Source organism: Gavialis gangeticus, unplaced genomic scaffold, assembly GCF_001723915.1.
Source record: "Gavialis gangeticus isolate Ggan-Ray unplaced genomic scaffold, GavGan_comp1, whole genome shotgun sequence".
Taxonomy (NCBI): Eukaryota; Metazoa; Chordata; order Crocodylia; family Gavialidae; genus Gavialis; species Gavialis gangeticus.
This window is the reverse complement of record NW_017729031.1, coordinates 55,272,971-55,298,032: the sequence shown is the minus strand read 5'-3', so window position 1 is coordinate 55,298,032 and position 25,062 is coordinate 55,272,971. Positions and strand designations below refer to the sequence as shown.

Genomic DNA, 25,062 nt, shown 5'->3' with positions numbered 1-25,062 from the left:
GGCCGCTCCAGGGGAGCAGGACAGGGCCGGCCGGGCCAGGGCGGGGGCGTGGGTGGGGGTAGCTCCGGGCCGGCGGATTGCGCAGGCGGTTGCCGCGGTAGTTACGCTGTCTCCGCCTGCCCCGCCCGGCAGATGGCTTCCCAGCGGGCCTGATCGACGGCGAAGTTCCTGTCCGTGTGCAGACGGACGCCGGACCCGCACTGCAGCGACGCGGCTCCATGTGAACACGGAAGACTCGCCCGGCTCGACGCGGCGGCTCCATCCCAGCGCCCTCCGCCTGCCCGGCGACTCGGGGCGGGCAGCGGGAGCGCGGCCGGCACTGCTGGCCCTAGATCTGCCCCGGAGGGAAAGGGCTTTCCAGGCTGATCATGATGAAAACGGAAGGAAAAGGGGAAAGGACTTTGAGAAGCGCCTCACCACACAGAAATGCCTATAAATCGGATTTTCACGCCATCAAATGCTCCTTCGATGGGGTGAACAGCTCGGATGGTGCTTCCAGCAAAACCAGCCTCCCGCAAAAGTTGAACACCTCGTCCAATGGAGGGGGAAGTGACCCACACAGTCGAGGTAGAGCTGCTACCTATGGCAACCGAGTACACAAGATCAAAAACATGTTCATGCAGATGGGGGGCTCCTCTTCCACACCAGCGTGTGAGAGCAGCCCGCTTGTTGAAGCCAAGGTCATCAGCAGGACAGCACCAACAGATCTTGGGCCTTCCCCGAGCAGCCCGTCTTTCCTCAGCGTCCAAAAAAATAACTTCTTTAATATCAGCACCAGCCCCCCAGACTCGCTGCCTGTGCCTTCCGCCAGCGACAAAATTGTCCGCAGCAATGAGGAGGGAGATCTGGACAAAATTGCCCTGGCAGAAAAGTTTTCTGAGACTAGGAAACTTTTTGAGAGGAATATAAAGCAGCGGAGTTCAATGGACAGATATACTCCCAGCAAATGTGAACGAGGTGAAGACAAGAAGAGATGTGGTTCAGCCTCTCCTGATTATAGCAGTGTGGTGGATCACTTTAATTTCAATACAGATGTGAGCCTTCATGTTGCCCCAGAAAGAGCTGAAAATCAAAGCAGTGATGAACAAAGGCAGCAGCATCCTAGCAGTGGGCTGAGATTCTCCGCCCTGAATGCGGGGCCCATTTCTAGGAGGCTGGAAAGTTTTCTGGGTGATAGTGATACTGAAGAACCCAAAGAGATTTCCAAAAGTCAGAGTAGTCCAAGTGAAGATCACGTGTTTTCCTGCAATAGGGAGTCACCTACTGCCACTGAAGGATCCACAGAGGAGAGCCCATCCTCCAAGGTGTCTGTATGTCTTTTAGGCCATAGCAGGAGTGAACTGAGCAAAGCACATGTAGAAGTAGGTAACAGGGAGCAGCAGGATGGGAGCATCACATCTGATAAGGAGGCTAAGTGGGCGTCAGCTAATGCCTCCTCACAGGCACCCCGGGTAGAGAGAAATCAGGGTGAACTAGTCCAGGAAGAAATCTCGGGGCATGAAAATGTGTTCCAAGAGGACCAGTCATTCCAATTTCAGTCTGTGGAAGGGAAAGGAAATGAGTATATGTTTAGAGGAATTGAGAAGTTTGAAGATGACAGTGAGGTCAGTCAGAAAGAGTTAAAAGAGGGAGTGTCTCTGAAGGAGGTTGCAGTCACACACAGTCAGGACAGTCTGGAACAAGAGGGGGACACTGAAGAGGAGGAGGAGGAGCAGGTGGGGGAAAATCAGAAAGAAAAGTTCAGTGCGTATTCTCCCACTGGTTTTGGAATAGAGAATGCTGGTTTTGATGGTGACAGGGATGCAGAGTCAGAAAACCAGGGCTCTGAATGTAAAGAAACTTTAGATGTAGAAGAGGAGTATATCTATGACAATGAATATGAGGAGCTTCCTGGACTTTCTGAAGATGAAGATCTTGAGCCAGACAGAAAAGTCAAGTTCTCAACAGCTCCTATCAAGGTAAAGTGTTTTGAAGGTGTTCTGCTTTCATTCTAAATATGTCAACCATGCAAGAAATCTGTGCGTGTAAAATATTATTGTAATAGAATTGTTTAATTTTAAAATAAGAAAACTATTGGTGTCAAAAATATTAGACTGATTTTTGAAAATTCTGTACTTTATAAAAGGCAACTTTTGTTTAATATAAGGAAACAAATTAAGCTTTCCTTAATTATATAAAGGAAAGGTCTACTTCTGTGCCAGAATATAAATAGTTGATTACTATTTTAGAGCAATAATTAGAAAGGTTCTAAATTCTCCTTAGTTTTTTTCTTCTTCCACTTACATATTTGTATAAAATGTTTGTAGGAGGAAAGTGTTTCTTTATTCTGCAATGTTAATACATATAGGATCTTAGGAAAGTATGTATGATAAAAAACACAGATGTTTAAAAGGCTTGCATTCAACCTCAGACTTGTTTTCATAATTAATGATTAGAAAAATTCTTTTCCTTAAAATACCAAAGGACATCATCCTAATTTAGATACTGGGATTCTGTTTTAATAATAACTTTTGTGAAGTTCTTTTGTATCATGTTGGTCTATATTCTGTAGAAATGATAGCATGATTTTATACAAGTAATGGGCTGTATTTCTACAACTCTGCAGAAGATGGGGTCTTATAAATTTGTGCGGATTGTAAGCTCAAAATTATTTAGGATTTTGAATCTCCATCCACCTCAAACAACATTCTATATTTGAGATCACCCAGAAAACCTGAGATAAGTCTCAGGAGTGGTGACAGTTGTTTTAAATACACATTTTTCTGTGATATTAGATAATATTTAGGAAAGGAGCTTTTTCAACTGTGTCAATCTCAATTTTTTAATCTTGCTCATGCTGAACTTTTGTTTTCTTGATTTGAGGGATGTAATAATGGCTCATTGTCTTTCACAATTCCTACAGAGGTTAAACTAAAAAGAACAATTTGGTGTGGTAGATAAATAGGATACACCTCTCTCTTAACCAAGTTGGAAAACTTTATTCACAAACCATTCTTCAGCCATGAACACTTGCAGAGCTTTCCTGCAGACTGCAGCACTGTGGTGTGCAGAGAATACTGGCTATGTTTGTTAGGTAACAGTGGTTCTTAATCAGGATTCCAGTTTGACAAGAATTGCACTAAGGATGCAATGGTGTTTAACATAGAATAAGAGATGGAAAGGATCTCAGGAGGTCTTGTATGTCCAATCCTCTGGACCAGGCAGGAATATCCCTTTCTAAACTATGCCAGCTACATATTTGTCTAACCCAGTGATTCTTAATCAGGGTGCTGCAGCACAGTAGGAAACACCTAGATACGATTTATTTGACAAATCCAGAGATTTTGAATTAGGAATCCACAAAAACATTCTGACCTGTTGTGGTCTTTGAGTTCTTTGCAACGGAGGAATTGTACTTTTTCCATGGTCAAGAAACCCATGAAAGCTAGGAGTTGGCATTTTTTGAGAGGTGCTTGGGTCTAAAAAGGTTGTGAACCACTAGTCTAACCTACAGTTAAAAACTTGTAAAGATGGAGGTTGCACATCCTGAGATTTAGATCTCTGAGCTATAGAGAATCTTATTGAGTGATGAACTGCTATTAGTGATCTTGTTTCATGTAATTTTTTAATTTGTCCTGTACACACGATGGCTTTAATATGGCATTCATGTAGGTCACCTGGGTATACTAATGAGCTACAACAGGTGAACATGTGTGAAGTACTGGAAATTGGCCGCTGATTTTGACTGGGGACATGTCACCATAGGAAATTACAGATTGGAGGAAATTATTTAGCATGTACTAAAGGTCTGTTCAGGGAATTGATGTAAGCTAGCTAGTGCAGTGCTAATCCATACCTTAGTTTATTGCATATTAACATTCCTCTGATAGATTATAGGGTATCTTTCTGTGCATTGTTTTGAATGCCGGTTTTCCAGTTTTCCCCTTTTCATCCATTTTCCCCTTTTCATCCATTTCGTTTTCTACCACCTTTCCAGTCTTTTTGTTTTGTGTTTGTACATTGGGGTACCAGTCCATGACCAGGTATCTTAAATACTAGGACAGGGGTAGGGGTTGGCAACCTATGGTTTTTAGAGCCATTGGATCTAGCCTACAGTAATGAGGCTTCCACTGCCTTCAGCAGTGGGGTACTTTGCATTTGCCATGATGGGGAGAAGCAGCAATGACCAGAGCTGTGTGGGTGGGGGGGAAACATGGTGGGGAAGATGAGTCCCACCACCCACTCTCCTCTGATCAGAGCTGGATCTTTCCAGCCCACAGTCTGAAAAGTTTGCTGAATGTTGCATTAGGGAAATACACATTTTTTTTTTTTTAAAGTTCTTTCATTTTTTTCTTAATTTCTCCAGTAACTCAGCACTTCTTTGCAAACGTGTTTTCATATACAGGGCTTGGAGATTTAACCATGTGAAGAAAAAAGAAATCTGAGATATTATTTTGAAATCCCACCCATAACCAAGTTAGTATAATAGTAAGAGATTTGCCCTACTATCATATCCAATGGGAAGAGGTTTGCCGGTATTTTTACCAGCACGATGTTGTTAGATTCAGTTGGGGGTGAATTGCTGTGAAGGTCTTTCCAGAAACTCTGGCTGCTGGAAGAGGTGTTCTGTTTCTTCCAGTCTTCTCACTCCAGAGTCTCTTAGCTAGTGCAAAGCCAGGATTGGGTGTCTGCTTGCTTTTTTCTTTCTCTGCTATCTTGAGGAAGTAAGCCTATTGCTTTTCCATCCTTCCAGCTTTCAGGTTTCTGCAAAGAATTATTTCCTTACTACCCCTTACCACCTTAACTCGCATGATTTGACACATGGATCTTGGACTGATACTGCATGCTGTCTGCAGGGCCAGTCTGGTGTGCAAGCTCAACCCAGCAGTCTGGGGTGTGAGTTGCATGCAGTGCCTATGCTAGACTAGCCATGCTGTAGTAGCTGTACAGTGGTTCTGGGGCTGGTCCAGATCAGGCTGTCCTGGAGCCAGCATGCAAGACTGACTGGGCTGGAGTGCCACATGCAGCTGGTCCCCTGTGCTGCAAGCAGAATTTGGAGCATGAAGTCCAGCCCGTGAGCCACATGTAGCACTGGCCTTGCTCCAAGGATTGTGCTGCCTGCTGGCTGGATCTGGCGCTGCACACGTTGCTTGTGGCACAGCAGGCTGGCACAGGATATGTACTGCATGCAGCGCCCTGCTAGACTGCTCTACACACTGGTTCTAGTGTGCACAGACAGCTGGCGCTCAGGGCTGGGCTGGTGAGGCACCATATACAGCTCGTGCCCTATGAAAGTCCCCTGGGCTACAGACGGTGCTCATGGTGCCAAATCTAGCCTGAGCACTACCTGCAGCACAAGCCCCAGAATGGGGCCAGTGGGTGTTGCCTGCAGCACAGGAGGCCTGCATGGGGAGTGGGTTGCACATGGTGCCCCATGGACTGGCCCTGCTCAGTGACTCTGGTGTGGCCAGATCTAGCTTGCAGAGCAGCTCAGGGATCCTCATCCAGCGTGCAGGGCAGAGTTTTACACCCCTGTTTTAAAGGAAGAAGCATGCTGTCTTTGCTTTCCCATGTTATGGCTGACTGGGTGCTATATGGATAACAATTGGTTTCTGTTACCTGTATGGCTTCCTAGCATCTCTTGTTTTGGGGTGCCTGTCTCGTGCATGCGAGTGCCTGGGGAATAGCTCCCACATAATCACCCCCAAAGTATTGATAGTGATGCTCATGAGAATTTCTCATGCAACAGCTAAATGAAATTTACTTATATTAATACAGCTTTTCACTGTTGTGATTCAGAACTCTGTGGTCATTTGCAAAATTTGGGAGATTCTGAGTGGCAGTAGAGCTGGAATCGAGCTATGTTTAACTTTGTAGTTGAATAGCATTAAAGCCCTGTACTACTCTGTGGCTACAGTGTAGTTTGGGAACATGATTTAGAACAGTTTGTTGGCAAGTAGATAAAACACCAGCTATGGAAGTGATGCTTTGTTTTGCCTCTTGATTCATAGTTGGAGGGCTATTTTCACAGTGATGTTTGCTGAAAAATATTTGTAAATCAGTGCTTAGATCCTGCAAATGCTGATGTCCTATATCTGAGAGAGATTTCTGCTTGCTTTAGATGAGTGATTCTCCCCCCACTTCAAGCCCTACTGTTGCCTGATGTCTACAAAATTGACAGAGAGAGGGGTTAGGCTCCCTTCATTTGTCTCTTTCATTTACATCCCACAAAGTAGTATTGGGCAGTTACTCAGCTCTCGTGAGAGTCATGTCAAATACCATAGGTTTGTTTCATCACCTCTGTTGTTCAGTGTGTGTGTGAAGCTAATTTGAGTCATGATGGTCCTCTGCTCTACATTTTGTTTCATATTGCACCTGGATGGAATAATTTCTTTGGGTTTTTTTCCTTCTGTTTGACTTGGGGTATGCATAAGAGCTAGTTGATTGAAACTTGTTCTGGAAAAAAAAAAAAGGGATATGTTTTTGGTTATCGTACCACTGGCGTAGATGAAAGTAGCATGTAAAGATGATACCTATGGGCTCCTATACACGTGCAGGGGGCCTGCTCTGACGCGCTGGAAATCCAGTGCGTCAGAGCAAACTCAGTTAATCAAGTCTGCTGCAGCACGGAAATTGACGTGCTCCTGTCTTCCACGTCATGTGTATCGGCATCCCTGTGTGTCTCTGTGCTGAAAGAATGATGCAGGGCACTTTGAAATAAAACATGTTGGATGAGCTTTAGTTCAGAGTGCCCCGCTGCCATTTCTTCAGTACAGGGATACCGATACAGGTGATACGCAGGGGCTTTTAATTAGCGCAAGTCGGCACTGCGCCCCAGTATACCTGTAAAAATGTAACCTATGTGCTTGTTTTTGCTAAAGGCACTTAAAACAGTTCAGAGTCCTCCATGGGGGAGGGGAAGCTCTGTAACAGATAATGGCAATACCTAAGTGTGTGTTTTCATCTTTGTTTAACAAGGAGGTTAGTTTTTGAGAGGGCTTGAGTTTTCTTGTGTGGTCTTGGGGTTTTTTCTTACGGGGAATTTGAATTATCTATGATAATTTGAGTAACTTTATTTTTAGAGCTAATCTATAGTTTTTAGTGTTGTTTTGTGCTTAAAAGATGGATAAGATTAAATTGTTGGGTTACAGGTAAACTGTTTAAATGTGGTTTTCTGTAGCTCTGACTTCTCAAATTATTTTTCATAATCCAAATTTTAGATGTTTGCAGTATATTTCACTGAACCTGTATAGTGAGTGAAATACAGAATTAGGTTTTTGAAGTAACCTTGGACTTTATTAACTGCCAAAATGGAATAGTTGTATATGAGACAATGTATGTGTAGAGATTTTGAGCAGAAAGTTTGTTTTGGCATAATATATAATCAAACTAGAATTCTCAAGATATCAGCCCCCAGAGCCTAGCTGCATTTTTAGAGAGGGTCTATATTTGTATCAATAGTTGTGGAGTAGTTATAATACAAGATTTCAGATCCCTGGAAAAAATCAGGAAAGAAAACTCTCATCATCTTCGTCAGGTTATCAGACTCAACTGGCTAGGTCTGTGTTGAGATTTTCATTTGACAAAGTCTTGGCTATTATCTGTTGCCACTAACTAAGTGTTGGAGTAGATTCTTCAGTTAATCTGGTCTGCTGTGGAAATTCTTTGGTTTTCATTTCTTTCTTTGTAGTCCTTAAGAATAGCCAGGCAAAAATGAATTTATCAGATGTTTTCTTAAATATGCTCAGTGTTACTTCTCTTACTGGCTTAGGTTCACTTGCCATGTAAGCAAATTGGATTTAGTAAAAGGCAAGGACTTTTTGATTGTAGTAGTAAAGAAAGGACTTTTAGTAATATAGACTTAGGGTGATGCAGAAGAATCCAAAATTCTCTTCAGCTGATGACCCCAAGAGCTTCTGTAGACCCATATCTAAATACTACATTTACTTGAATGTAAGATGACCCTGAATATAAGATGACTCCCCAATAATTAGATTCTGTACATGGAAAAATTATAAATTTGTTAGTTTTCCAGGTATAAAATCTAATTATTGGAGGTTTGCTTTGAGTTTGTCTCCCTCCCACTGCTATAGGAGGGGAAATCAATCTGAGGGGTTTAGATGGCCCCCTTGCCCTCTGTCCCCCAACTTCTTCCCCCTGCAGCCACTTCCCCCTTTACTGTCAGACCCTGGCCTCCCTGAGCACATGGAAGTTAAGACCAAATTTGAAAACACTAACTTTGAAATAAACATGCCTGTAGTAATTGGCACCTAGGCAAGTTACTATGGGTACCCATAGACTTAGTTCATCCAGAATTGATACGTTTTACCTTTTTAGAAACTGCTGCAAATTTTAATATAGGTACTCCATAAACACCATTTTGAATAGCACTTTTGTACCTACTTATATATAATTCAAATTATGCATGATACTAGTTCACAGCCAAGAGTGTCATGATTTTCCATGTAGTTCATTGGGCTGAATCCCAGCAAAGTTAATAGTGTTTCAAGCCATGGTGGCCCCATAGCTCAGTATGTGTGTGTGTTTGTGTACTCCAGACACCCCCCACAAAGGATCCATGTGCAATTAGTCCCCCACTCATGACTGAAACTGGGTGCTCTTGTTACAAGTCCTGGGATGCTCCACAAATTTATTATATGAAGGGGGGTAAACAGAGTGAACTCTGATGTTCATTGGTTTACTTAGTTGATTGATCTTTTAGCTGTGGCATTTGACCAGTTCTAGAGCTGGTCAGAAATGTTGAGCAAATATTTTAATAATGTTTTTGGCATTCACCATTTGGCATTATATTATTTTATTTTTTTTCTGTTTAATCGGTTAAATTTAGTGAACAATAAATAGTATACCTCTTATGTTTTAAGGAGGCTTAATATTGGTAATGTTTCTGGCACATAGGCCACAAATAAAACCCAATGCTCTCCCTCAATACAACTTCAATCCCCTTCCCCTGCTTAATAGGCTGCTCTGATTTCTGTTGTCTGCCCAGTCTGATGCTCTGCTTTCTGGTCCCTGCTCTCTCCCTCATCTACTGTGTGCCATACATGGAGGCTGCCCATACCTCCCATGGCACTTGTGCCACAGGTTGGCCACCACTGAATTGCTATATTCTCCTTCTAGTGGACATGTGGTCAGAAGGTTTGCTTTAAAATGGATACTAGTTAATAATCCTAATAACTGTCTCAAAAGAAGATGGATTACTTTTCTCTTCTTAGATGAAGGCTTGAGCATTTTGGGAAGACTGGGGAAATTTGTCCTCATCTGCTTTTACAGTACCTCATCTGTGCATAAACATGGAAATATGCTTCTGGTGCTCAGAAATTCAAATGAATAAAAATCAATTATTTCAAAAATAAATGTTTATAATTACATTTTAAATTCTGAAAAGCATTTCTTAAGGTCTAAATATTATACATTTATTTAAATCATTTGAATAGATGATTATATAGGTAGTAAATGTCAGAGTTTTAAAGACAGTGAAACCAATAAAATGGTTCTAGTTGTTGGCACAGCTTAGAAGCGGTTTGTTGACTTCTTAATGCTTCTTTTGACAGCAACAGCCTTTTTTTGCTGGTGCAGAGTATTTTCTTGGTTTGACTTTGCTCAGCATATTCAGTTTAATTTCCATTTCATTCAAATTTGAGTAACTAGGAATTGATAGAGCAGGAAAGTATATGCTTCTCTTCCAATCCATAGATAAAAACTACATGTCTGAGATCAAGATTTTTCTAAAATCTTGAATGACAAGGTGACGAGAAACCATTCATTTCACTGACTATAGTTTGGGATGGCCAAACTGCAGCTTTCAAGTTGTTTAAATTGAAACAGCTTAAGTTGTTTAAAGCTCCCAGATAATTTTAAATGCAGCTCCTGAAGAAAGTTATGTAGTTAAATTAAAACATTATTTTTCTCCTGTTTTGTTGTTTTTTATCTTTTCAGGTATGACTTGTCTTAAGAAGTCCCTTGGACTAGGGACAGAAGCAACACACAAACTGATATAAGTGATTGGAAACCAGTTCACATCTGTAACACAACAGAAGTTCAGAGCACATAAACTCCTTTAAAAATGGGTGAAACCCATTTATGATAAAACTGGATGGATGTAGTATCACACTTGACTTGAATTTGTAGGGGATCAGTTAACTCACAGTCTGCCAGCATCCTAGGATGCTTTGCACCTCCCCTGCAAACTGCACCTTGCAGGGTGGATGGGCTAGCTTTGCCCCAATGGAGTGCTCCAGTTGAGCAGGGAGGTGTGCTCTGGCGCCCCCTGGCTTCTGGTCTGGGCCACTGCAGGTGGCTGCATTTCTGGATTCAAAAGTGAATGTCTTCACTTGTTTATTGGGTTGATCTATGCAGCTTAGACTGACCTGTGGAGATTGACTTGATTCAACGTGGGCTTTTTAATTGTCTGTACTTGGCCTTAATGACAAATTATTATTTGAGTTGGGCACCAGTTGCAGATCAGTGACTGGTGCCTTGTGCATCTTGAAAAATTGTGTCTTGTGGTCCCCAGATTTTGGTTTGTGGCTGGGAAAATTAAGTTTTTCTGTCTTTACTGTAAATGGACCATACTTACTTTGATTGATAAATCAGTTTTAAGTGCAGAACATATTTACAGAAACTTTTTTTAATGCATCCAAATTGCTCAACTAAAAAATACCACTGTTTTGAATTTTAACTGAATTCCAATAGATCCTGAAACATCACAAATAAAAAATTGTCTAGAAGAAAAGAATGTCTTTACTATTTTGATTATAATATAGGCAATAAAGATTTATAAATCTGAATAAATATTTAAGGTCTATAATAGCTTAAATGTTCATAGATAAAGTATGTTCACCCTGTTTAGTAACTAAAGGTGCCAAATATAATGTAAAAACTATATTCAGTCAGCAAGAAAAAAGTGCAAATGCAAAAGAAAATTAGAATCAATTGTTGGAATTCACTTTTCTTGCTTTGCTGATTAAATAAATGTACTTTGTCATGAAAAAAATCTTTTACTCGCAATACAACAAATAATGGATTTTGAAATGATTAGCTTGTAGTATTTAGAAATACAGAGAAGAATAAGTAGAGGTCATCTGATTATGTACTTCAGCTGAGGTGGTAGGTTGAAATGATAACTTTAAATTAGGTACAAATATATCATGAACTGTGTCTGGGTTTTAATAGCTATAACAGCACAGATGGGTGACCATATTATGTATTTAAAATAATGTAGTTCTTTGCTTGGGAACAACTTTCAATTGAGTGAAGTAAAAATTATATGGTCAAGATAATGCATTGAATTTTAGAAGTTTTGGGTCTAGTCTTCTCTTGACGATTTCCAGGGTAGCTGATTGCACCACCTCTGAAGGAGCTTATTTCACAGTCCAGATACCCTGACTGGAGAAGTTTTTCCTAATGTTGAGCCTGAATTGGTCTTCCAGGAGTTTGTGGCTGTTACTCCTAGTTTTCCTCTTGGGTGTCCTGGTGAACAGTTGCTCACTGAGCCCTTGATGTACTCCCCTAGTGTAGCAGTAAGCTGCTACCAGGTCCCCTCTCAGCTTTATTTTCTTCAGGTTGAAGAGTCCCAGATCCCTCAGCCTTTTCTCATACAGCTTGCCATGTAAGACTGATCATACGGGTGGCTCTTCTTTGGATTCTCTCAAGCTTGTCCATGTCCTCATTAAAGTGTGGTGCCCAGAACTGGATGCAGTACTCCAGCTGCAGTCTTACCAGCGCTAAGTAGAGCAGAAGAATCACCTCCTTGGTTTTGCTGGAGATGCACTGATTGATGCAAGCCAGAGTATTATTTGCCCTACTGGCTATAGCATGGTACTGCTGGCTTATATTCATACTGTGGCCTATTATTACCCCCAGGTCCCTTCCATTTATGGTTCCAATCAGTTTGGTGCCACCACGCCTGTAGGTGTTTTGTGGGTTGCTCATTTCGACATGGAGCACATTACATTTCTCAATGTTGAACTTCATCAGATTCTGATCCGCCCAACTTGCTAGCCTGTCTAAGTCCACCTGTATCTGTAGCTGGTCTTCAAGCATGCCCACGCTTTCCCATAACTTGGTGTCGTTTGGACACTTGGCCAGTCTTCACCCCCACATCCAAAGAAGTTGAAAAGTATTGGACCAAGCACCAACCCCTGCGGGACACCGCTGCCCACTTCTCACCAGGATGACACGCATCCATTTACTATGACTCTCTGGGTCCTATCCTGCAGCCAGTTTCTCACCCACCTGATTGTCTCAAAGTTAAACCCGCAATCCTTCAATTTTCTTGCAAGGACATTGTGGAATACTAGATCAAAGGTCTTTTGGAAGTCAAGGTATACAATGTCAATCTGCTCTCTCGTGTCTAGGTGGTGGGTTACCTGGTCATAGAAGGAGATGAGGTTGGTAAGGCAAGACCTGCCTGCAATGAAGCCATGCTGGCTATCATTCAGATCTTACCTTCTGAAGCTCAATAGATTCATAAGCCTAGGAAAGGACCATTGCATCATATAGTTTAATCTCCTGTATGTAAAAGGCCATGAAAGACAGCCTGTGAAAATGTCACCCTTCTAGTCAGCACAATAACCTGTGCTTGACTAAAGCATATCTTCCAGAAAGGCATCCAATCTCAAGTTGAAGATTTCAAGATGTAAGACTTTCCCTTGGTAGTTTGTTCCAGTAGTTAACGATGCACCCTGTTTAGAATCTACAAGCTCATCTGATAGTTTGAATTCATCTGACTTTCAGCTTCCACTTGTTTATTCTTGTTATGCCTTTCTGTGCTACATTAAACAGATCTTTATTACCTGGAATATTCTCCCTGCAAGGATAATTGTACATTTGAAATCAAGTCCTCCATCAGTTTTCTTTTGATAAACTAAACAGATTCCACTCTGTCTCTCACTGTAAGCATACTTGAGTTGCTCTTCAACACCCTCTCCATTGTTTTTTCAAAATTTTCTGTCTTTACTGTAAATAGACATTTACTGTAAAATGCAGATACCCAAACTGCACACAGTACAGTTTCATATCATGTTATCCAGCATCATCTACAAAGATAATACCATTTCCTGCTCTACTCCTTGCACATATCCACAATCTTGGTAGTCCTTTTTTTTGCTATGGCATTATTTTGGGAACTGATACTCAGTTGCTTGTCTGCTGTGACTCATCCATACAGCCTTTCCTGAGTCACCACTGTGCAGGATACAAGTTTCCATTCTCTAGATATGTATTGCATTCTTTGTTTCTATATGTATGATCTTGCTTTTTATTGTGTTAATAGACATTTTGTTTGAATAGGCTTTGCTTACCATGCATTCCAGATCTCTACCTTGTCTGCCTCATTAGTTACCGCACTTGTCTTCTGCAGATTTTAGCAGCAATGACTTTCCTATTTCCAAATCATTGATTCAAAAAATTTCACTAGCATCAGGGCTTTCATTGATGCCCTGCATAACCTCACTAGACAACCACCAGTTGATGATGATTCCTCATTGATAACCAGGTATCAACCAGTTTGTTATCCATTTAGCATATACATATTCATTTCTGTTCGGGGTATGTTTTTAAATCAGAATCTTACGTAGTACGAAGTCTTACAAAAGTTCAAGCGCATTAGTCTATGTTTTACTTCTATCAACTAATTCCATAATTTCATCAAAAATCAGATTTTTTATAACCTATTTTCTATAAAAGCATGTTTCATAGTTTCGTAGTTGGTAGGGTCGGAAGGGACCTGAGCAGATTATCAAGTCCGACCCCCTGCCTTGGCAGGAAAAAGCACTGGGGTGAAATGACTCCAGCAAGGTGCTCGTCCAGCCTCCTCCCAAAGACCCCCAGGGTAGGAGCCAGCACCACTTTGCTTGGAAGTTGGTTCCAGATCCTAGCTGCCCTGACAGTGAAGTAACGCCTCTTGATGTCTAGTCTGAATCTACCCTCTGCCAGCTTGTAACTGTTATTTGTAGTCACTCCTGGTAGTGCTCGGGGGAACAGGGACTCCCCCAATGCCTGCTGGTCCCCTCTGATGCATTTGTAACACACCACTAGATTCCCCCCTCGGCCTTCTCTTGTGGAGGCTGAACAGGTTCAGGTCTCTGAGCCTCTCCTCGTAGGGCCTGCCCTGCTGTCCCCTGATCATGCGGGTGCCCCTCCTCTGGACCCTCTCCATACTGTCCACATCCCTCTTGAAGTGCAGCACCCAGAACTGGACGCAGTACTCCAGCTGCTGCCTGACCAGTGCCACATAGAGGGGGAGGATCACCTCTTTGGACCTGCTCAAGATGCATCTGTGGATGCATGACAAGGTACAGTTGGCCTTCCTGACTGCATCCCTGCACTACTGGCCCATGTTTGTGCTTCTATCCTTTATTCTTTGGTAGCAATGCCCTATATTAGCTTTTGATATTATTTATATTAGGATATTGATATTAATAGTACCGTTGTTAGGTTAACTGTCTTATTATTTAGGTAATCCTGCATGTCTTTTTGAGTATTGACACAATATTAGCACTCCTACAGTTACCTGGAGTTTTTACGGTCTTCCGAAAGCGATTAACTATCAATATATTTAGGCCATATATTTCCTGAGATTATTCTAAAAGTGGTGGAGTGTTGGTTATCCAAAGATGCTGATTTCAAATATTTATTCCTGGTAGATGGTTTTTGACATGCTCTTTAGTTACTAGTGGACTGAAAAGTGTGCCATCTTGTCTTTTCAAATAAAGAAAGCGTGTAAAGAAATATTTATTGAACATGTCTTTATCTTATCATGAAGAATGTTACCATACTCAGGCAATAGGTCTATTCTGTTTTTAGGATTTCTTTTGTTTCTACTCTACTTATGACTCCTTGTAGACCTTAGTCCCACTAAATGTATTTTATTTTCTTGATGCCTGTAGGTTCTCAATATTTCCAGACTCCTAATTTGTATTGTTATCTTCCATCTCCTTTTCGCATTTGTGTTATATTATTTTTGTCTTTTCAATTGCCTCAATAACTTCCCTACTGGCCCAGGATGCCCTTTTTAATTCAAATTTATTGGGTTTTATGAATTTTTGTTTACTTTGTGATTATGGCATTGGGTTTTTTGGTCAGCTAATACATTCTTCTTTAAGAACTTTCCATTTCATTTACACTTTTCTATCTACGGTTTTTTTCTTGACAACTTCATTTTTTAATTTTACTCCACTTTGAAAACAAGGTTTACTTCTGAAGGTGTTAATTGCAAAGTTTAGGGGTTTTTTCAAAAAAGCTGTTGTCCAGTGTTCTTGGTGGGACTAAGGCCCAATGGGCTTTAGTAAAATTTGACCCTTCTATGTTTTTTGATTATGCAAGTGCCAAGATCAGGGATAGGTTTGCATCATTTCCACTGGAGAAAATGGAAGGTAGTGATTGTCTGTATCAGAGATGCCTGTGGCCTCAATCCCTCTGAGAAAAGTATATGGTGGCTTTTTTGAGGAAGGCCATCCAAGCAGCCAATACCTTTCACCGTTTAAGGTGTTTTAATCCATTTCTCTTACCATTTAATAACTGTGAATTTCTTGTTAACTTATTAGATCAATATGTACAACAATTTAAAGCTGTGTTCAAGTAAATTCGAACTAACACAATTCAACTTCAAGGGTAGAAATTCCAACCACTGGTAGTGAGCCGTTTTTGTTTCCTGGGGAGTACAATTTAAAAAACAGCAAAATCTTTAGAAGTTATCAGGATGTTCCTAGAACAGTTGCTGTTGGGTGTATCTACTGCTGTATTTTATTCAATATACATCTTTAACAGATATCCAAAGTAAGAGATTCTAGAGCACTAAAAATAAGTCTGCGTTTTTGTGCTCTACAAACAAATCGTCATCTTAAAATGGGGTTACTGTCTGAAAAGACTGTTGTTTTGTTTGTTTGTTTTTTGAAGAATTGTAGAAAAGCAAGTAAAGATTGAAGGTTGGCATTTATATGGAAAATGTATGCATTAAATATAAAAAATCCTGGGGTTTTTTCCATATACACGTTTTTATTAATGTGTATGCTCTTGAGAAACTGACTGGTAAGGTAGTTAAGCACTAAGGTAACTGTTCTTGAAAAGTGAGACATTTTGGAAGTGATCCTGAAATATTTAGAGCGATAGATACTTGGTATAGTGTTGTTGCCTATAAGAAGCTTACAGTGGGCTGTGTAAAACTATGTATATATTAAGAGCTGCTTTAGTCCTTGCAGCCAGCCAGACGTGGAAGGTCGCATGTATTCTCCTTAATTTATGGTGCAGCAAGTCCATAATCTTACCCTTTGTGTACTTGCTGTGCAGTCCTTGAGTTTTCACGGAAGGGAGTATACACTGTATTCCAGTAGCAGTTGCATCTGTGCAGAATTTGGACATGATATAACCTTCTGTTTCTACTTGATATATTCCTTTGATTAGACCTTTTGGCCATTGTGTTGCACAGGGAGCTTAAGCTTACTTGATTATCCACCGTAACTCCTAGAAGATCCTTATCAAAGTCACTGCTTGATAATGTCCTCCATTCTGTAAACGTGGCCCAAATTCTTTATCCCAGATTGTTGACCTTATATTTGACCAAATTAAAATGTGTATTGTTTTTACCCAGTTTAGCCAGAGAACCATATTGGACTTTGTTAGTGTTCTCTTCTCTTCATTATGTATCAGTTTTTTACTCTTCTCATAATTTGTAAATTTCATCAGTGATGGGTTTTGTATCTTCTTCCAGGTCACTGGTAAAAAGTTAAATAGCAAGGGGCCAAAAAATGATCGATCGCTGTGGAACCCCACTAGAAACACAGCTTCTTGAAAAGAATTAACAGCTGTGTAAAAGGGATTCTGTTTTAATTTTTGCCACATTGGTATTGTGTCTTCATTCTCTTAAACTGTTACAGTACAGAAGTCGAAGTATATTGTGTAATCCTATTGCCTTTAAATCAATTTTATAATAGAAAATTTAAAAAATCAAGTTAGTTTGTCAAAGTCTGTCTTACACCAAGATATGTGGTTGTGCGGACACACCCACAGATAGGCTGCAGATACAAGCAGACCTAGACAGGCTGGTATGTTGGGCAGAGCAGAACCAGATGAGGTTCAGTGTAGAGAAATGCAGAGTGCTGCATCCGGGAAGGAAGAACCCCCAGCACACCTACAGGCTGGGCATTGCTAACCTGACCAGCACTACAAAGGAAAGGGATCTGGGGGTAACAATAAACTGCAGCATGAATATGAGCTGGCAGTGCGATGCAGTAGCCGCTAGGGCCAATAACGGTTTGGCATGCATCAATTGATGCATCTCCAGTAAATCCAAAGAAGTGATTCTCCCACATTACTCAACATTGGTGCGGCCACAGCTGGAGTATTACATCCAGTTCTGGGCGCTACACTTCAGCAAGGCTGTGCTAAAGCTCAAGAGGGTCCAAAGAAGAGCCACCGGCATGATCAGGGACTTGCATGGTAAGCAATATGAGGAGAGACTGAGGGATCTCAGACTCTTCAGCCTAAAGAAAAGAAAGCTGAGAGGGGTCCTGATTGCGGCTTAACACTATATCAGAGGTGTGCATCAGGGGCTCTGAACAACTGTTCACCAGGGCTCCCTGTGGGAAAACTAGAAACAACGTCCACAAACTCCTGGAAGATAGTTTCAGGCTGAACATTAGGAAAAACTTCTTCACAACTAGGGTGTCCAGACTATGGAACAAGCTCCCCCCACAGGTGGTACAATCATCTACCCCAGAGGTCTTCAAGAGAAGACTAGACAGTCACCTGGCTGAGGTTGTCTAACCCCAGATTTCTCTCCTGCTCATGCAGGGTGCTGCAATGATTCTTCAGGGTCCCTTCTAGGCCTATGATTCTATAAATCCATGATTTATTGGCATTTATTATATTTTCTTCTCTTTCTTCCCCTCTAAGTGAGGTCTGCATGTTTGTTATGCAATGTAGCCTTCTTGATACTTGGATTATGGCTTGTGGAGCAGTTAGTAAAACATTCGTAAGCAGTTTCCTACTATCTTTCATATCATATCTTTTCTTTACATTCTTCTGCCAGCTTTCACTCATAACTGATCTCAGCTTTATTAAATTGCCCTCCTTTTAAGGCACTCTGTGTGTGTGTGTGTGTGTGTGTGTGTGTGTGTGTGTGTGTGTGTGTGTTACTAGATTGAATTTTATTCTTCTGTTTAAAAACATGGTCGCTAACCTACATTTAATTCTCTTATCAGTTCCTCTTCATCTGTAAAAGTGAGATCAGATAAAATTCCCCCAGGTTGTATGCAACTCTTTTTTTAGTTATGGACTTCTCACTTACAGCTTCTTAACAACTTTGAGGATATTTAAGTAATAGCAGCATCCATTATGATGATGCAGCTTTTTTTTTCCCTACAGGTTGTAGATAATTGCTTAAGAAGCTGGTCATCTATTCACTAGTGTGATTAAGTTAGGTATAATAAACACCAATTAGTTACTTCATCTTCTGCGTTATCTTACAACACTGAGCTGCAAACAGTTGAAATAATTCACTTCTGATTTGTCTAGGACTGTACAACAGTGAGCCACTCTTCCTTCCCTTTCTTGTCAGTTTGATCCTTTGTCATTTTTAACATTCCATTTTTGTAAATTTTACACCACTTACCTAACACAAATCTTCTCATTTCAAGAAGCCTTTGTCCTGTTTCACAAGTGAGATGGGAAGGATCTTTGAGGAAATCAATTGGACATTCTTTTCCTTCGGCACCCTTTGTAATTCCCTGAAGTCACGTCTAAGGACATGAAGCGGTGTCAGTTGTGCTGATCTGTACTGTTACTAGTGGATCCTTGTCTGTCTTGTTGAGAAACTTATTCAGCTGTAATCATATGTATATTAGCTTCATCCTGTTGTCTCTTGCAGACATTACTTCATAATAGAACAGTAGTTCTCAACTAAGATTCTGTAGATACCCTTTCAGGGGTGCCATGATGCACCTAGGAAGGGCTGTAGCATGAGCAATACTCCTGCCTGCCTTAGCTTGCTCTGATAAACCTAAAGTAAATAGGAGTTCCTTGGTCTGCTGTGGCCCCTCCTGGTCTGACCTTACGTGGTGTCTCCCAGGAAACAGAAGCACGTGGGACAGGTGGAACTGTCCCATGTGCCTCTTGTTTCCAGAAGGAATTGGCAGAGTGGGGGAAGGGAATCACTGGAACTGGGACTGGTAATGTTGTGTCTGGCAGAGTCTGTGTGTCCCATTGCTGGCTCACTCTATCCTCAAGTCACGCAAGGACCAGCACTGGACAAACTGGGCATGGAGCTCCTCAGGCCTGCTGCTCTAAAACATGCCTACTTAGGTGGGAGGAGCAGGGCATGCCAGTTCCATGGAACAGTGACTTCAGCTCTCCCCTGAAGCTGGTCCCTGAGTCCTGCTGGGTCTCAGGAGCAAGAGCTGGAGGAGAAGAGGTCCTTGCAGGGCAAGTTGGAGTCTACTGGTGATGTGGGAAGGCTGCTTCTTGAGGGCACAGGATGTGGGAGCAGCACTAAATGGAATGATTTAAGCCCTGCATGGTGTTGCCCTGGCCACCACCAAGCACAGGGAATTATAACCGTTGGCATGGTGGCATTGAAGAGTCATAGCAGCTGAAAAGTAGCCTCTTCTATCATTAATCAAAGCCCATGTACAGACCAAGGGCTTCTTAGGGCAAGGAGCATCTAGGGTAGAAGGCAACTGTAGAAGTTCTCCTGCTCTATTTATTCCCCCTTCCTGCTGTCCCCTGTTATCTAGTTTCAGAAATGCAGCTAAAAACTGGGTCTGGAATCAGCCCAGGAGAGAGTGAGAATGTGCAAGGAGGTAAGAGCATTGCCAGTGATTTAAAAAAATAGTGAAATCAGGGACCATCCCTACTTGCAGACAGGGCCCCGGTCTTCGGAGCTGAAGCTCAGCAATTCAGGAAAACCAAGCCTCTTTAAAGTGTCTCAGCTGAACAGTACAAGAAGTGGAGTGCCTAAAGCAGTGATTCTCAACTGGTACACCCCTGGGCCTCGTACATTAAAGCTGAGGCAAATGGGTAGCATCTCTCCCTTGCTCCGAGAAAAGGGAACTCCCTCCACCTGCATCTGCAAAGGGTGCTGCTAAATTTATGAGAAGTTATAGAGTGTCTTGAGTCTAAAATGGTTGAGAAGCACTATAATAGAGACTCTCCAATGAACATAGTCTATGTTGCATAGCTGAAGATCCCTTTGTGGGTATCTTTTTCTTCGTTTTTTCTCCTGGGTTAAGCTGAGCAGCCATTTGTGAGTGTATACTTCTCTCTTGTTTGAACAGCTTAGTGTCCAGAAATATATTCTGTAGTTTCCACATTAAGGACTTAATAACGTTTAGAAAATTTTAGCTGTATGAGATTTCTCCTTGTTCTCTCTTCTTCATAGTCACAGCCCACCCATCCTCTTTTTGTCTCCAAACACCCTAAATGTCATCTTGACCTCTTGCCTCTTGTTACAAACTTCCAAGCCTCCCCTTGCTACTTCTATGATTCTTTGAATTTGGGGTTGGGATGTTTTCCTAATCTGATTGTCCAAGAACTCAGCCCATGATGCTTGGTAGTGTTTATACTTGTCCTTTCCATCACACAATCTTTTCTGCCAGTGCAGCCACCAAATTTGTATACAGGTTTCTGTCTTAGATCTAGTTGGCTTCACAGAGAAAAGAAAGTAAAGCACGGTGCCAGTATTCAGATTACAAGCAGTGTTCTATTGCTGGCCACTATGGTATTGCTTGTGGAATTATACCTAGGAACATGCCTCTTGTATTCTTTTTCCAGATTCCCATTTGCATTCCCATTACCTGGCAGGAATTTTTATTGCTCAGCTGCACTTCTTCCCAACAGAGAGGGAGTAACTACTTGGATATCAAAAAACTAGGTTTATCAGACCCTAGAGTCATAGCCACACCTGTTCAGAGGCCTGCAGTCCACTTACATTTTTCCATAAGAATTGTCTATCAAATAAACTTCCACAACCTCCAAACATAGGTTTGGCAGCTGTGCTCTACAAACTTCCCTGTTTTATGCTCTTCTTTAGGTAAAAGGTGCAAATCTACCTTAGTTTCCAAAAGAAACAATTGTCCTCTAGTTGTTGGCTTACTTGCTAGATGCAGAACTCGAAAAATTCATGAGTCCCTTTTCTGATGTGTGACGATTCTTGACGGGGGAAAAAACTTCTGGGGTCTTTATTCATCCTTCTGCATCTGTTTGCATAGTTCTTTGCCAGCTTCATTAGAGTCATGACCGCTTCTGTTCTTACAATGCAGTACTTGTTCATGCAGTGTTTGGCAGAAAATCTCTAAAAGCAGTCTTGTATTGTAGCTTAATGGCTGTTCTGTTGACGAGATATGATTAGCATCTGCATATTTTAATATATTGTTCCTTCACTATCCCAGCCTGCCTTGCTGCTTCTGGTCATCTATTTTGATGCTTTTTTCCCATCTGGGTGATGCTGCTATCCAGACCCAGCATCCCCACTGTATGGAAACAAATATACAGGGAAACACGCACCAAAGTTTATCCTGGATTTTTTTTACCATAGGTACACCAGTATGAACACCTATCTCATTAATCTTTTAAAACTGAAGATTAGACCTTAGCTATGTAGCTGACTTCCTGTCAGGTTTGCAAGCTACTGACTGGGGAGTACTGGTATGTCACCAAAACTCTTGAGTACTATTTGTCTGGTTAATGCTGAAGAACATGCCTGAAGTCTATGCTTATATGGCCAAACTATGCCAAAAAAAAATGAACCGGATAAAGGAGGTTCCCCCCATATGTTTGTAGGCAAAGGAAAAAGAGACTGTACTACTGTATTTCACAAGGTTTTTAATGCAGTATCTATATAGTATATGTTAAACGTAGTAGTTTTATTAGTGGGCATGTCTACACATGCCCCTACTGAACCGTTGTTACTGCAGTCATTTAGTATTTCCTTTTGGAAGTACTAAATGTCGGTGCAGTAACAGCCTGTACCGCAGTGTGCCAGTGGCGCACAGATCTTTTTAGCCACTGCATCACTGTAGGAATGCACTATAACAAGGGATGTATTGCTATGGCGATGTAGTTGCAGCATTATGGTTTGTGCCCACCAATGCCACGGTGCAGTAGCACATTGCTGTGGCGACGTAGCATTACATGTAGATGCACCCAGTGAATACTTTCATTCAGTCTCAGTAGATATTATTTATTCCTTCTTCCTTCTTAGTCTCTTAACACTGATAAACAACTAGTACTATTTATTATCCTGTTATTTTTAACAATTCAAAAGTTCAGCTGGAGTGATTACTATATTTAGTAATGTATGTAACATGACATTTCCTTTTCCTGGGAAACAGTTCCTCTGCCCCCCCTCCACCTTCCCCCTAAAAAGCATCTGTTTGTAAAAGAAAATAATTGACAGATGATGTTGTGTTGTTTTTTTTATGAGGCTTATGAAAAAATAGAGTTCTGTATTTATCTATATGAAGAGTGTGTTTTAGTACAAAGGCATTAGAAGTATTTGACACTTCTAAACACCTCCTCAATTCTTCAGAAACTGTCCTGCAACAGCAATGTTATTTCTTAAATAAATTGAATTTTTAGAAAATGAAATCCTTAAAATTATCACTTTATGTATTGGCTTGTAGATAATCTACTCTTAAACATGAAAGAATGTTTACACTGAAATGTCATTTTCTCTTATCTTTCTAAGGTTTTCAGCACTTATTCAAATGAAGAATATGATAGGCGCAATGAAGAAGTTGACCCAGTAGCAGCATCAGCAGAATATGAACTTGAGAAAAGGGTGGAAAAAATGGAAGTGTTTCCTGTAGAAATTGAAAAAGGTGCAAATTAATTATCAAATATTTGCTAGAGAAAAGTAATTTCTTTTATATACAGACTGAAGCACTTTTCACGTGGGCTTCTATGATATTTACGTCTTAATATTTTAAAGATTTAGGTATGTGCTTAGTTTCACATTTGTGAATAGCTTGAATTCATTGGAACAACTTGCAGAGACAGGTCTCTGTAATGTAATTATAATATAATTGAGGTAAATGGAACTTCGACAGTTTATAGTACCAGAGGATTTATTTGGGTCATTAATAGCTCAGAAGCATAAACTTCAGAATGCAATCCACTAGGCAGTCATTTGCAGTGTGGTGGGATCTAGGTAGAAAATGCATTCAGTGATGCTAATCTCTCTTTCCACAATTCCCATACAACTGGTGTTTGAAGGCATTGCTGTCCTGGAGCATTTTAAGCAACTAGGACTTTACTCCTGTGTAAGGGGTTTTTCATCCTGCTGGGAACAGGCCAGTCTGCGTTCTTTAACTACTTACTGACTTAAATATATTTTACCTTAGTCTAATTAAGTATAGATAAGGAATTAGGGCAAGTTTGTTTATAACTGGTGAGTATAATTTATGGCAACTATATTATAAAATATATGGTGGCTGTTGTTGGGATTTTTTAACCCTACAGGTGATAGTGGCCTAGGCATCAGTATTATTGGAATGGGAGTCGGTGCAGATCAGGGATTGGAAAAACTAGGAATTTTTGTGAAAACAATAACAGAAGGCGGAGCTGCACAAAGAGATGGGCGGTAAGTTTTCAGTTAGGTCTTTCATACCATGTTGGTACTGATCTTGCATGATATATAGTCAAGTATTCTTCAGTAAAATACATATATAATCCAATATAATCATGAGGGTGTAGTGGCAGAGCCGGAAAAGTATCTCATGGCTTCATTGGCATGAGGTCAAGCCCTACCCCGGACTTGAGCCAAAGGCAGCCTCCAGTTGCCTCCGCTGGAAATGGGTATCTAATCATTGAGTTTAGGTGATCAAAGGCAGACAGACATGCTATCCACAATGTTCTCTTGTGTGCCATCATTATAGAAACGGGTGTATCTGAGCCATAGTAGCCCAGTAAGCTAAAGTGTTTCGGTAGACTTTTGACCTTTTAGATATTACATAATTACTCTATTTTGAGATATACAGGGGAAAAGTTACAGAACGTCTGTTACATCTGACAAAGCCTTAGGCTCTTGCCTGAGACGGCGTATGCCTCTGAACTGGTTAGTCTCTAAGATGCCATCCTCCCCTCCCTTCTGTGTTACAGAATCTCGAAATACAAATATGACATGTATTATGCTTTCATGACACTACAATAATTATTCAAGTAACTGGCATAGTAATTTTTTTATATTTAAGTGCTCCAATCTTGCTGAAAATTACTCGTATTCCATAATACAAAGGGCACTGTATAGTGCAGCTTATTTTAATGAAAGCACTGAAAATGTCCTTTAACTTTCATCAGTTTGGTATTCAGCCAATCTAAAAAAAACCCTAAAGCCTTACTGAACAAGCCAAATTTCATATCAAATCTCAGCTGGTTTAATTCATTGTAATTCCTTGGTTTCAGTGGCATTTGGTGTATGCCAGTTGAACATTTAGCCCTTCTCCATCTTGCACCTACTCACTTTAGATAAAATCGGGAGAATAAATCCTCATGTTTCAGTGGTGATCTCAATCACTGTTTATGTGGGTCATGAAGAAATGTGTCCTGTAATTAGATTATTCTCTGCTTTTCTGTTTAGAGGGTTTCTTGCAGCATCATTTTTAAGCATCTGGCAAGGACAGCTGTCAGAGATAGCAAAATAGGCTAGATGGATCATTGGGCTTGATCTGATATGGTAATTCCCATGAATAATGTTGAAAAAGTTAAGTGCAGCCAAATAAATATCATATTTGTTTAGTTGTATTTTGAACTGAGGTTTTTTTTAGTAAAAGTCTGTATAGTCTAGTCTACAATAAGCAAAATAAAGACTGCATCTATGCCAAATAATTTTGCTAGCAAAACTTTTAGTTAATGCATGTATGTTAATATGAACATAAGGGGGGACTATTTAAACTTTTCCCATCACATTTTGTTAGTCACCATACATCTTTCTGTTCCAAACAGTTATTACCGTTACAAATCATAACTTTTATGTCTGATTTACCGCATCGTTTATTAGGCTGGTCCCCACAAGAGTCAACAGCATTTCAAACCATTTCAATACTAGTCAATATCAATATCTGTGTGTTT

The 25,062-nt window shown here is 40.8% G+C and overlaps 1 protein-coding gene across 2 annotated transcripts in view; it reads left to right on the top strand.

The window, feature by feature from the left end:
• Window positions 1–54: 54 nt before the first annotated feature.
• LOC109301691 (neurabin-1-like) overlaps window positions 55–25,062 on the top strand; it is an 88,956-nt gene continuing 63,948 nt past the window's right edge. Inside the window, exons 1-3 of one of the 2 annotated variants that reach the window (XM_019522929.1) lie at window positions 55–1,958; window positions 22,682–22,814; window positions 23,455–23,575. In XM_019522929.1, the coding sequence (XP_019378474.1) occupies window positions 369–1,958; window positions 22,682–22,814; window positions 23,455–23,575 (1,844 nt within the window). In that variant the 5' untranslated portion in view covers window positions 55–368. The remainder of the gene's footprint in view (window positions 1,959–22,681; window positions 22,815–23,454; window positions 23,576–25,062) is intronic. The other variant, XM_019522930.1, reaches the window with a different exon arrangement.